This window comes from Ascaphus truei, chromosome 17 (assembly GCF_040206685.1).
Source record: "Ascaphus truei isolate aAscTru1 chromosome 17, aAscTru1.hap1, whole genome shotgun sequence".
NCBI classification, from domain to species: domain Eukaryota; kingdom Metazoa; phylum Chordata; class Amphibia; order Anura; family Ascaphidae; genus Ascaphus; species Ascaphus truei.
In genome coordinates, this window is record NC_134499.1 from 28,421,087 (window position 1) to 28,433,954 (window position 12,868).

Here is a 12,868-nt window from a genome sequence, read left to right on the forward strand (position 1 = left end):
GGACGAAAACTCGTAGACTGCGGGTCAAACCTGGAGTGCTAGCAACCCTGCGGCATTGAAGAGGTTAAATAAAAAACATAGCAGGACTACCGTGTTTGAAGTAATGAGTATACTGCCGCTGCATAACCAGGCCATACTTCTTTGCACTCAACTTTCCAAAGACTTTGAAACAAGAAAGGGAGATTTGTTGAATAACAAATAAGTCAAAAAAAGTAAAACTGCAGTGGGAAATAAGCACAGTAAGTGAAGCTCACGGACACCCAGTGCTCTCTGGCTTCAATAATGTAATTAGCACTATCTAACGGGATTTTTACTGGTAGTCCTTTGACCCAACACTGTGTTTATGACATTCGTTCCCATCACTATATATTCTCTTCTGCTTTTATCGACGGATCCTGCGGCTTCTCCTCCTCTCCTCAATTAGTAGTGGATGTAAACGGAGAGATAGGAGTCAATACTGGAAGTCTGGGAACTATCCCGTAACACCGCAGCTGAGGGTGGGGAGTGAATATGTTTATCGGGGTGGGATTTAAAGTGTTAAGAACGTGTTGCTATTCAACCTCAAATTGTATGGAAAAGATTTCTCTCTTATTCAATATGCTGTCTTCCACTTGTTCAAGAAGATTGACTAAATGGTTGAGTCTGCTGCTGCACTTTTTAAAATAAAAACAGGCCATGTACATACAGGAGGATCCAGCTTCTTTTAGAAGCATTACAAAGTTAAAGTGCTAAGAGAAAACAGATTGTGGAAAATATGAGAGGTGCGTACATATGCTGCCTAAAAATAACTCACATCTTGGAGTTATCAAAACAAAGTCCATAGTGCTGCATGTTTAAAATAAACCAGTCACATTCTCTTCTTAGAGATAACACAAATAGTGCTACCTATCCATCACACTTATTGTACTTATTGTACTTCATGACATTAGTAGTTAAGCGCTACACTCCAGCATTTGTACAGCAACGAGATCCACATCTGCAAACTTTAATAGTGGTAGGGTGGTGGTGGAGGTGTGTATGTGTAGATATGCAAAAACAAATAGCACATCGCAAGTGTAAAATGAGCCACAAAAGATGTACTGTAGGTGAGCTTATTTTCTTATTGTTTTTATTTATTAAAGATTGCTTTCAGTCTAATGAAAAGCCATATTTTATGCAAGACTAGTAAAGATAGACTAATGTAATTGCTAAAACACTGTAATAAGTGATGTTTGCAGGATTAGTGTGTACTGCTTGCTCGGTTTATAAGAAACTACAATTCCAATGTGTTAAAAGTATAACAAATAAAAAAAAAAAAAACTCATCACTATTTACAAATGCAAAGTTTATTTAGAATAAACCACAGAACTTATGGCAAATGCTTAAAGGGCAGTTTTTATTTCCCTGATTTCCAACCGCTCCTGTGACCAAAACGGAGTTGGGCCAATTTTTATGAAAATCTCTTGTGATCAGAAAACTGCAAAACACTGCAATGGAGCAATCCAAACTGCTGCCCTTTTGGAAGGAACAAGATCACTCTTTTTTTTTTTTTAAATATAATTCTTTAAGGAAACATTCCATACAATAGCCCTTATACATTGGCAATAAAAGGCTCTCATACAATAAAAAACAAAAAACGGTTTATTAGCTCATAAAATATCAGGAACTTCAAAAATGTCTGATACATTAACCTCCTGGGTGCTCTTTAAGTTTTTTTTCATTCTTTAATACCAGTCATATTTGATGAGAACTTTAAAAGGTCAGATTTTAAGTCCTTAGTGTGTTTGGTATTCCCTGAACTCATGAGAATTGTTTTTATTTACAAGAGCTCTTATCTGGGTTGCCAAAAAAAAAAAATGCTAGTAATTAAGGACAGACAGATATGTTTAACATTTAACATGTGCACTGATAGGAGGCTCACTTAGCACCTACGGTCTTGGATGGTATTGTGGCTCTAAGGCAGGGCAGCTGGTTTATCCAATCATTGTTTTATTTCAACACAACTATGGTCAATGGGAAAAGAACAGTAAAAGATGAGGGGAAAAAAAATAAAAGTGGAGCTGCTCTCCCAGCCTTGGGGCACATGGAGACCATATATGTCAAAGGTCAAGGCAGAGTTAGGATTTCAAATTATTATTTCTTAAGTCTCCAAACTCTATAGGTCATCATTATCAAGCAACACAATCACTAAGCTGCCACTTGTAATGATACAAGTGGGACTGCACCTCTTATCTGTTGGCTACAGGAGCATTTCAGCCCCTCTTGAAATGGAAAGGCTCACCTGAGACATAGCATTAGCTTTTTTCTCAGTCCTAGATTTAATACACTTCGATATTTATATCTCTGTCCATTAAAAGAAAAATATATTTTTACCGCTGTATTTATGAAAGGTTCAGCGCTTCAAAAACACAGCGCTAACTCATTTGTTCACCGTGATAAGCAGGGGGCTAAATGTAACACCGGGTTTGGCAGCTAGCCTGTAAAGGAGTATGCAATGCCCAACAACACATGCAAAGGTGTGAAATGTAACCATGGTATCGCAAATAAGCATGAAAATGAAGAGTTAATGGCAAATGTACTATTCACGTGATACTCCCTAAACTCCGATAACTGGTGATCTTAAACTACCGCCAACAAATTGTGCACATATGTATCCCCTACCCCAGGCTGGGGTTAGGCAAACCTTGCCCATCACTGACATAGCCAACCTGGCATTAACTAGCTAGTCAAGGACTGCCCATATCAACCTTCAGTAAGACGTGGTGGCGAAGTGGGACAATATTTATTTTTTCAGCATCTTCTGTGGCAACCTAACTTCTCCTCCACACGGAGGCAGGACAAGACTTCTTGACACGGTTATAAAGGTAGGTGTGGTCTCACATATAGTCAGTTTTTCTTGTCCTACCTTAGATGGGGGAAGGTTGTCCTTACTTTGTAGTGATACTTTTTTTTTGTTCTTGTGTGAGCCACTCTTGGGCTGCGTCCATGGTAAATTCAGCCGTGCTGAGGGAAAGCGGGTGCTTTCCCTGGCCGATGGTACGCGCGCCGCCCATGGGCGTGCCAGTGACGTCACGGAGCTGGTTAGCCTTCATTGGGCGAACCGCTCGTGACCGGCCTGTCACGCCAAGTAATCAGTTTGAACTGATTTCTTGCGCAACGTGCGCCCCCTCCCACTTCCGCACGCCGCATGGAAGCGATCACTGCCTTGGCCAGTTTGATCGGTCAGCGTGCGCACGCCTCCACACAGTATGCCCGACCATGGACGCAGCTTTATGTTGTCCCATAATAAAGTCTTCCTCAAAATCTGGCCGCCATATCACAGTAACTTTGAGGTCCTCGTACACTTCTGTTACCTAGGGGTTTCCATACGGAGGTCCTGTTTTGGTATAGAGGCCAGGTAAGAACTGGTGACTACCCTTCTGATTTGCCAAAGACGCATGGGAGGGACATACAGCCAGCATCACCGGGAAGAATTTTTGGTGCATGGCCCCATATGTCAGTTCCAGCGGATGTGTTATGGACAACTATAGAGGAATTGGATGGACATGTTCAGGCGGCAGATGGCTGCTTTTGTGAAGAGATGAGCATGGTCTGTGCTCTAATATGGAGGGAAATGCTAGCCCCACTAGCATCCGCAGACAAACTGAAGTCTGACCAGACTCAACAGAACAGGCTCTGCAAAGACTGCATAAGAAAAATAACAGAAGACGGTTCTTCTTCAAAGCTGAATCGTTTCAAACATTGGCGCAATGAAGATTTCATCCAATCCTTTGAAAGGAAGGAACGAAGGAGAATCTTAAGAATAGATCTCATATCTCTATGGATTATGAAAGCATACTGGAACTACAACACAACAGATTTATCAGAAATGGGTTACTGTTCCTCTTTAAAAAGGAAGGAGAAAATTGGATCCTTCAAGATGGAATCTCTTGGTAAATTGGTCAAGGATTTGAGTACGACCCTGAACATTGAAGAGGCCAAAAAAGAATTAGATATACTGGATCAGGCTTTCTTGGGACCAAGAAAGTCAAATAGTCTTTCCAGTCCATCGATCAAAAAAAGGACATCACATCAGAGTGGTCATCTCTGGATAGAGCAGGGGAGCGCAATCTTTTCCCCCTGCCAGCTGTCCACCTCTCCACGTGCTCCCCCTCCTTACCTGGACTCGGACGTTCTGGCGTGACGTTGCCATGGCGACACGTCATCAGAAGACGTCTGAACCAAGGTAAGAGATAATTAAAGGCCTTTACCGCTTCCCGGCATTTAATTAAAATGCCTTCGGGAAGCGCGTGGTGCCTCTGTAACCCCCGCAGAAAATCTCGCACCCCAGGTTTGCGCACCTCTGGGCTAGAGAACAAGAACATAAAAAGATGTATCCATACAATGAGGAAGATTGTAACAATTGGAGCGTGCCATTAAAAATGGATGCAGCCACATCTAGAATGGCAAGAAATACCACAATCCTTTTAGGAGGCAGTTCCCTTATTTAAGGATCTTATGGATAGGCGCATGGATGGAATCCTTCACAAGCAATATACTACTTTGGGAGCAACGATTAAGCGTGCCACACCTATGGCAAGTATAACCAGAACAGTTAGGCTCTGGGTATCAAATTTGGAGGAAAGAATCGAAGCAGACACCTCAAGCCAAAGGTTGCTTGGAGACGTTTGGATGTCCATATAGGGCCATATTCGTTTGGAGATGCCCTAGATCAGCAGAATATATCTCGGGACAAAAGCCAGTTCCTTCCACAGTGGACAGCAGTCATCATGCTCGTTTTCCAGACATGCTTGAAACCAGTCAAAATGAACCCAGCCTCCATCAGTAAGGAGGTGCATTTTATAAGAATCAGTAACACAACATGGGAGAAATAGTCGATGGGCAAATTTACTACCATTAAAACAAAGCAGCAAGGCGCTGTCCTAGTGCTACTTAAGCATGGTAATGAAAAAAAAAAAAACGGTCACAGAATGTTACATAGTATGACAAAGAAATACAAAATTATGCATTTTAAAAATGCCATTAAAACTTTCATTATGTTTAGCAAAAAAATAAAATAAAGCCTAATAAATGCATGGCTCAAAACTGGTGGGGAAAAAATGACTGGAGAAGAAAATGAAAGGTGGAAAAGGTGTAGCAAATCGCTCATCATATCCGCTTTTAGGTGACTGCGCGAAGTAAAGAATTTGGGGGCGGGGGGGGGCAATTTGACAAAGGTGTCTAATTAAAAACAAAAAAAAAAAAAAGGTTAGAGCTACTCTTGATTAATGTCAAGTCTGGAGATAGAGCAGAGCCCATATTACAGACAGAGCACTGAGATAATGGGAAAAAAAGCATGCAGTCATTAGAGGACTACTCCGATCCCTGTGTGTCCTGCGAAAGGTTATCAGTGTTACCATTAAAGGCTTTGAGATTGCCCTCGGAGAAAGGCACAAGCCGTATAGAGCCAGTCGCTTGTTGCTACTTTATTCCCCACATGCATTGCAACGGTCTCATCCACTAAGGCAGGGATGGCCAACTCCAGTCTTCAAGGAGTTACCAACAGGTCAGGTTAAGGATATCCTTGCTTCAGCACAGGTGGCTCAATCAGTCCCAGCTTCAGCAGAGGTGGCTCAATCTTCAATTGGGATATCCTTAGAACCTGACTTGTTGGGGGCCCTTGAGGACTGGAGTTGCCCACTCCTTGTTTCTATGGAAAACAAAGGTAGAATGATTGACAAAAGGGAGGATTCCTTGCAGGGAGTTGATGTTTGGCCATAAGTGAAAAGACTAGTTTGCGTTATTGTCCTTTTCCTCCCAGATTATATTAATCCATACAACCTTCATCAAAGCTTTCAGCATGAAACTGAATGTCCGTGACATTGCTTGGGACAACTACAGCCGTTTTGAAAAAGCTTTGAAATGACAGAAGAGGACAAGATCATTTTCATACGCAAAGCCTCCGTGTCAGAGGGGGGATGGTCATGCATTGCTTTGCACTTACAGCACAGAGTTATAAATCGGTGTGTGTGTCTTTGCTACAGAGAGTGTCCTTGTTCTCCAAAAGGGCCTTATTAAAAAAAATAAAATCTCAGACTGCAAACATTAGGAGCTGGGAGGTTAAGACAACCCTGACTCGTGTCTCCATTCTTGTCTCTCGATGTGACCCAGAAATTGATTAATCTAAGGGCATTTCATCCTACGCGTTCAAGCAACTAAATATACCATAACCGGCAGGATCACGGAATACAGAATAATACCTCCATGAAAACAAAAAACTATTTTGGTTCATCCCTACAAGTACTTTCACAAAATATCCTTACATGAGAAAACAGGATAAAGGGCGAGTGAAAAGACTATAAAAATCAGAAAAATAAAACACTCCAAAACCGGATTGTTTTTAAAAAGGTGTTTTTTTTGTGTGTGTAATTCTAGGGTTTTCTGTATAATTGTACAACAGTTCAAAATGACAGTTTGCATAATAATCTAATTCTATTAACAGCCATTCAAAAAATTGAACTACTCTTCCAACAATTGCCATCCGGAAAAAAACAAAACAAAAAAAAGGAAATTAAAGAGAAATAAAAAATAAAAACAAAAAGGTTATAAAACAGGAAAAAAAAAAAAAACACAAAAAAAAACCAGGACGGGCAAAGCCATCACGGAAATGATGGCAATCAGGAGCATGGCAGCTAAGCTGGCAGAAAAGGAAAAACAGAACGAGGAGACAAAAACAAAAGGATCACGGTTTCCGAGGAGCGAACAGGGTAAGGAGGAAGATTTTCCTCGTCACATTTTTAAGTGACTGTGTTTCTTGCAGCGTCCATCTCTCCCGTCTTCACGCATCAACATGCTCACACGCTTCCCGTTGGGGAAAAAAAAAAAAAGCCTTCGCCTTCCTTTCCCCTTATGTGTCGTGGAAGTCTTTTAGCAGTGTTCTCCTGCGCTGCTCTGCTATGTGCATCTGGTTCTCCAGATCCTGGGAGGAGAGGGAAAAATGACCGTTAATGACCTAATCCTGCATTCTTAAAAAAAAGTATGTGCAGTGATAGCAATGCTGGGATGATCAGAGCTCAGGTAGAACGCTGTGTGACGGTGACGAGGTAGCCAGGCTCACTAATAAAGGTTAAGCCCGTTTGGTTACCTCTGATCTATATTTTGGGGTTTAGGAGTGTCAGCTCTTGGACCCAACTGTTGTAAAAGCATTACCTGCAAATATGCGCCAAATAATTTTTGTGTTATTACCTTTCCAGGGATGCCAGCAAGCAGGGCTAGCTGTGGTATGAGTTTCAAGGGGGTTTTGCGGAGAAAGTGTCAGATTTTGTCAGTCTAGTCAGGGCCCAGAGTTGCTGGTTACCCTAAAAATGTACCCAGGAATCTGGTCGGATGCCTGGATGCATCTAGACACATTGTCTCGGTAATAGCTCCCCTTGAAAACACTTGCGCCACTCACCACTAGGGGTCCCTGCTTCAGCACAGCCCAAAAAGTTAAATGGGGCTAGTGTCCCTGAAACAGTCAAGGGGTCCCTAGATTAATGGGGGTGCCCAGTGAATGCCCAGGTCACTCAGAACCGGTATAAGGGTCTGGGGGTACTCCAATCAGCTACAAGTGTGTGTGGGGGGACTTTTAAAAGTCCAGTCCTAAGTTTATTGTATAGAGTGTGGGGAATATGGCTAGTAAGAAATAACATGCAGCTTCTTATTCTATTTCCCATAACCAAAAGACTTAGGATATTTGAAGTGTATATTTTATGGAACAGTGTGTTTTAAAACATATCTGTTTGTGCATAGGAATGATCTGGGACTTGCAGACCAACTTGGGTGCCACTGTGTCTACTCATACAGGGGAGATGAAAGCCCCAGAGGATGTCCAAGGTGTGAAGACCATTTGGACAGGAGGGAAGGATTCAAGTATCCACATCCTGAGATCAAGGGACACCCTTTGCATTTCCATTTGATCCCACCAGATCGGCAGGAGCCTGTCACCGCAGGTGGCATTGAGGGACCCAAGGCCAGAGGTGCCAAATTGCCCCTGCCCCTTGGTTCATTTAGATTTCCAGGTAACCCTGTTGTGTCTACCAGCTTGTCTGATTGGCGGCGGAGAAATTTCTCACACTTTGGATTGGGCTATAGTATTTTTTGAATGAAAGTCAGAGGTATTATAACACCTCGAGTCCATTCGTGTGTGTTTTCCAGTGTTCTCAGGTGTTTTCCTGTCCTCTAAGATTCTAAGTTTCCAGTTGCAAGTCTCCAGCAAGAAAAGGGCTGCTTCAGCAAAAAGCTGCCTGGAATATTTTCTGTCCTGTTTTGCAATCGTTATCAGAGAGAGGTTTCCCTGCAGATAGGAGAGTCTAGATTGTTACCCCAATTCCCAAGTAAGTGTGTCTTTTTGCTGTAGTTTGTGTAACATTATGTGTTTGCCTTTTCCTGTGAATAAATTTACAATTTATTTCATGAACTCGTTTTGCTCAATGCATGATTCTGGTAACAAGGTGTAAATGGCCCGCAAAAGCGGGTAAAATAAAAGGTGATTATACATGATAAAAGAAGACGTGCATAGAACCAGAGGAAGCGGTCATTTCTTGAGAACTCCACTCTTGCTTTTAGAAAATAATACCACGTGTGTGTAGTCTGCTTAACAGGCAGATACAAAAAACCCAGTGATCGCAAAGTAAGTTCTATTTCCTCCTAGGAGAGAGATTTGTATAAAAAGCTCATTTCTACTTGTGTGCTGCATGTGACGACATTTGAGTGCTAGATCAGGTATAAAATGTATTGATGATTTTTGCTGGAATTTAAGTCCTGTACTCACCCCTCTGTCATAGCTGTCAGCGCGTTCCACCTTCCAAGAAAGGTTTTCGATTTCAGCCTCCAGCTGTGCCTGCTGATATTCAAACTACAACAAAGACCGCGCAAAGTTACTGTAGGGCGAGGTAAAGATGTTTTTTTGGACATGACATACTGTGGGTCTGGGGTTTTGCGTTCGCCAAGATTGTTTATGTCTATGTGTAGAACGATAAGGAAACCTTTGAGGAGAGGCATGAGATACGCATCTTTTTATTATGGACAACTGTGATCCATCATTTTAAAATAGAATGACCATGGAATTCAGCAATTGCTCGGTCACCTGATGACATGATAAACTCAAGGTCAAACAAATGTAATCTCTGCTCAGAAGCAGCTTATTAATAATAAATCTAACAAAGGGAGACACAACAGAAATGGGTTAAGAACATTACAAAACGTGCTTCTCATATCGCACGAATGCGCAAATAAAAATAGGATGTCAATGACTTATATCCGTGAGATACTCATAAGGCCGCGTTTATAGTGTCGGCGACGCGACCGATGACGTCACCCGTCGACACTGGCGAAAGTTGCACTTTAGTTTTGAGCGACGTCGCTGGCGACAAGGTCACGAAGGGGGAGGGCAGAGTGCAACTGTGTGATTGGTGTAGAGACAGTCACATGTGGCGACTGTCTCTCCCAAAATCAAATTCTACGGACTTCAAAATTTTTGGTCGCTCCATCGCCCTTACTATAAGCGCATGCGACGGATTCAATGTATTTATTTTGGTGCGTCGCCGTCCACTATAAGCGCAGCCGAAGAGTTGCTAAGCATAGGTCGAACTTATGTCTTTTTTCAAACAGTGCAACATATTGCATTGTAGCACCCAGACCTAAAAGAGCAATATTAAGGGGATATTCAGGTTGTGGGCAGGGCCTGTCCTACTCACCAGCTTCTTCCGGGGGCCGGATTCCATGTAGTATGCGTAGGGATATGTGTATTGCAGTGTGTATCGACACTGATTCCACGTGAGAAAGAGGGAAACAATATACATTGAATAATCAGCAACGTCCTTTAATGAAGGTCTTGGCCAGTTTCAAAACACCAGACCGTTTTACTTTAGTTTTTCCTCTACCCCACTAACAACTCAAGTACCCCATCATAACATTACACTCATTCCTCTGCTTTGGGATTATATCTACTTGTTCACGCCTCTTCATTGCCCCCAGCTTTTGCAACCCACATCCCCAGAATGATGACATTGAAGCCGGATTTCTGCCCTTTAGTTGAATGGTCGGTATTACACTGCAACATCCCCTCACCATGAATACCACAAGTCGGAATTCCCAAATGAGCGAAGGGGGCTGATATTTGGAATACGAAGTAACACTTTTTAGCAGTTCTCAACTCCATAAAATACCAAAAGCCCCAACAGTGGTTGCAGTCTGCTTAATAAAATAATGGGACACCGAATCTTTGAACTTCATTTGAATTCATGTTGATGCTATTTTCATGATTTAAGGATACAGAGAGCTGCATATATGGCGTGCTCCATTTGAGGGGCTTTACCTTTGCTAGCAGCTTGGCAGCGTTCTGTAGGTACTGCCAGTCTATCCAAGTCCCAAGGTTGTTCATCACTCGCTCCTGAATCTTTTCCTGGATCTGTTGGTAAGTCTGTGCCTCCAGTTGCAAGCTTTTGTTGTGGTTCTCCCACTGCAATGATGGCAATAATAAAACAGAAAGCTGTTCGTATAAAAGCTCATTGCCATCTCCCATGCATTAGACGGGACACCACATGCATTATATATTAGTGTCATTACTACATAAAGACACCGCTCATTCCCAGGGACAACAACATGATAAAATGACTGGGTGCAAATGGAAATAACATATAGAGAAGCCCATCGGAAGTGACCACGAGGTCACAGTTGTCCGTGCAAGTTGTAATTGGATAATGCAAAGGATGGGGTATTAATATCCCCAGTATTGGCTATACATGGCATCTGGCTCTTAAGGTGAAGTCAAGGTAAGCAGAACAAGGCATTCCATATTGAATTAAAACAAAAAACAACAACTTTATTAAATCTACTAAGAACGCAGAAAAACGTGAAAATATATATATTGAGGACTGTAACACAATAAATAAAATCCTCAGAGCAGAGGCGACTGAACGGCTATCTAGGAAGGATAAGCCAGGGGGGCTAGGTAAGTATATCTCAACCATGGGCTAATAGCCATATAACAGTATAATCATAAGAGAACAACGGTGTCAGGCTAGAGCTTAATAGTACTAAGTGAACTCATAATATCCGTTTATCCCAGAAACAAAAGGGGGGGGGGGGGGGAAGGGTGGAGGAGGGGTTCATCTTAGTACAGATATATGCAGGCGGGAGATATCTCAAATCACAACAAACACACCAGGATATAATGGCTGTAGGTGCAAGAACACAACAAAGATAAATGCTGTAAGTACTCAAACATACAAATATGAAGCCATAGCAAATAGCATATGTCCCGCTGGAAAAATAAGGTAGAGAATGCTAAAGAATAAATAAGGGCAAACTCAAATACTTCACCCGCATAAATGTAAGTAGTCGTAGTGGTTAATAATATCCCGACGAGAAGTACAAATACAACCGTCTCTCTGACGTTTACAAGCAGCCGAACGCTGCCTCGCTCGTGAGCGTCACCGGCGTGACGTCACAACAAGAGTTAGTACCCCATACCGCGTGGCCTCGAGCGCTCTCCTACCCTCTCAAAGTAGAACAAGTACTTCTTGAGTGCCTCCCTGGCCTGGGCCTGCTGGCTCTGATTGACTATATCCGGATTCTCTTTATAGCGGCTGCATTCGTAATACTCGCTGCCGTGGGTCTTCCAGTCCCCCAGACACATCCAACAGAAGTCTGAAAATACAAGTACAAGTCCCTGATGCCCAGATCGCAACCACACAGGCATCATGTTCACAGGTGCAGAGCGATACTGGGGCAGCTTTAAATCATTAGTGCAGGGAGAGAGTGGTTCCGTGTTAATCCTATTCGACCTAACCAAAAAGCACATGGAGCACCGTCTCTGCATCTATTCAGCAGAAGGCGCTTGTAAGTTTGAGAACGGCAAAAACAATTCAATTATAAACAGATTTCTAAAGGTCCATACTCAAACTTGCAACCCCAGAATAATAAAAAAAAAAATAGGCGATACCGTTCTGTGGCTAACGAAATGCTTTTATTAGTGCGAGCTTTCGAGATTCACTGATCATTGTAGCACCACCGGAAGAAGAGATCCGTTTATCTCGAAAGCAAGCACAAATAAAAGCATTTCGTTAGCCACAGAACGGTATCGTCTAATATATATATATATTATAAAGACCTGCCTAAGACATGCAGATGAGCATACAGCTATATTTGCATATATATATATATATATATATATATATATATATATATATATATATATATATATATATATATATATATAATCAAAGGCTCCTTACCAGGCAGACCAGAGAATCCAGGGAATCCAAAGCAGGCACAGCAAGGAAGAGACAGCACACTTGTTAGCAAAAAGAATTGTATTAGTGAAGCAGGCACAAAACACCAACGTTTCGGTCCTAAAAACAGGACCTTTATCAAGGGAGCACTCCCTTGATAAAGGTCCTGTTTTTAGGACCGAAACGTTGGTGTTTTGTGCCTGCTTCACTAATACAATTCTTTTTGCTAACAAGTGTGCTGTCTCTTCCTTGCTGTGCCTGCTTTGGATTCCCTGGATTCTCTGGTCTGCCTGGTAAGGAGCCTTTGATTGTATTCATCCATATGGGACTAAGCACCTGTCCTCATCTGTATTTGTGTGCCATCTGCTCTGTTACATATATATATATATATATATATATATATATATATATATATATATATATATATATATATATATATATATATATATATATATATATATATGCAAATATAGCTGTATGCTCATCTGCATGTCTTAGGCAGGTCTTTATAATATATATATATATATCAGTTTTAACCTTACTGACGCAATGGCTTTATAACTGCAGTATTTGGATGATAAAAACATGATTTGAGCTTTGATTTTTCTGTACACATTAGGTTACTGAAAAGTCCT

General features: G+C 41.8%; 1 protein-coding gene across 2 annotated transcripts in view; it reads right to left on the bottom strand.

Moving 5' to 3' along the window:
- Window positions 1-1,307: 1,307 nt before the first annotated feature.
- The window catches only part of ARIH2 (ariadne RBR E3 ubiquitin protein ligase 2), a 36,925-nt gene continuing 25,364 nt past the window's right edge, over window positions 1,308-12,868 (bottom strand). For both annotated transcript variants that reach the window (XM_075574505.1, XM_075574506.1), the window contains exons 11-15: window positions 11,498-11,649; window positions 10,316-10,459; window positions 9,696-9,764; window positions 8,771-8,854; window positions 1,308-6,937 (exon numbers count right to left, since the gene is read on the bottom strand). In XM_075574505.1, coding sequence (XP_075430620.1) covers window positions 6,866-6,937; window positions 8,771-8,854; window positions 9,696-9,764; window positions 10,316-10,459; window positions 11,498-11,649 — 521 coding nt within the window. In that variant the 3' untranslated portion in view covers window positions 1,308-6,865. The remainder of the gene's footprint in view (window positions 6,938-8,770; window positions 8,855-9,695; window positions 9,765-10,315; window positions 10,460-11,497; window positions 11,650-12,868) is intronic.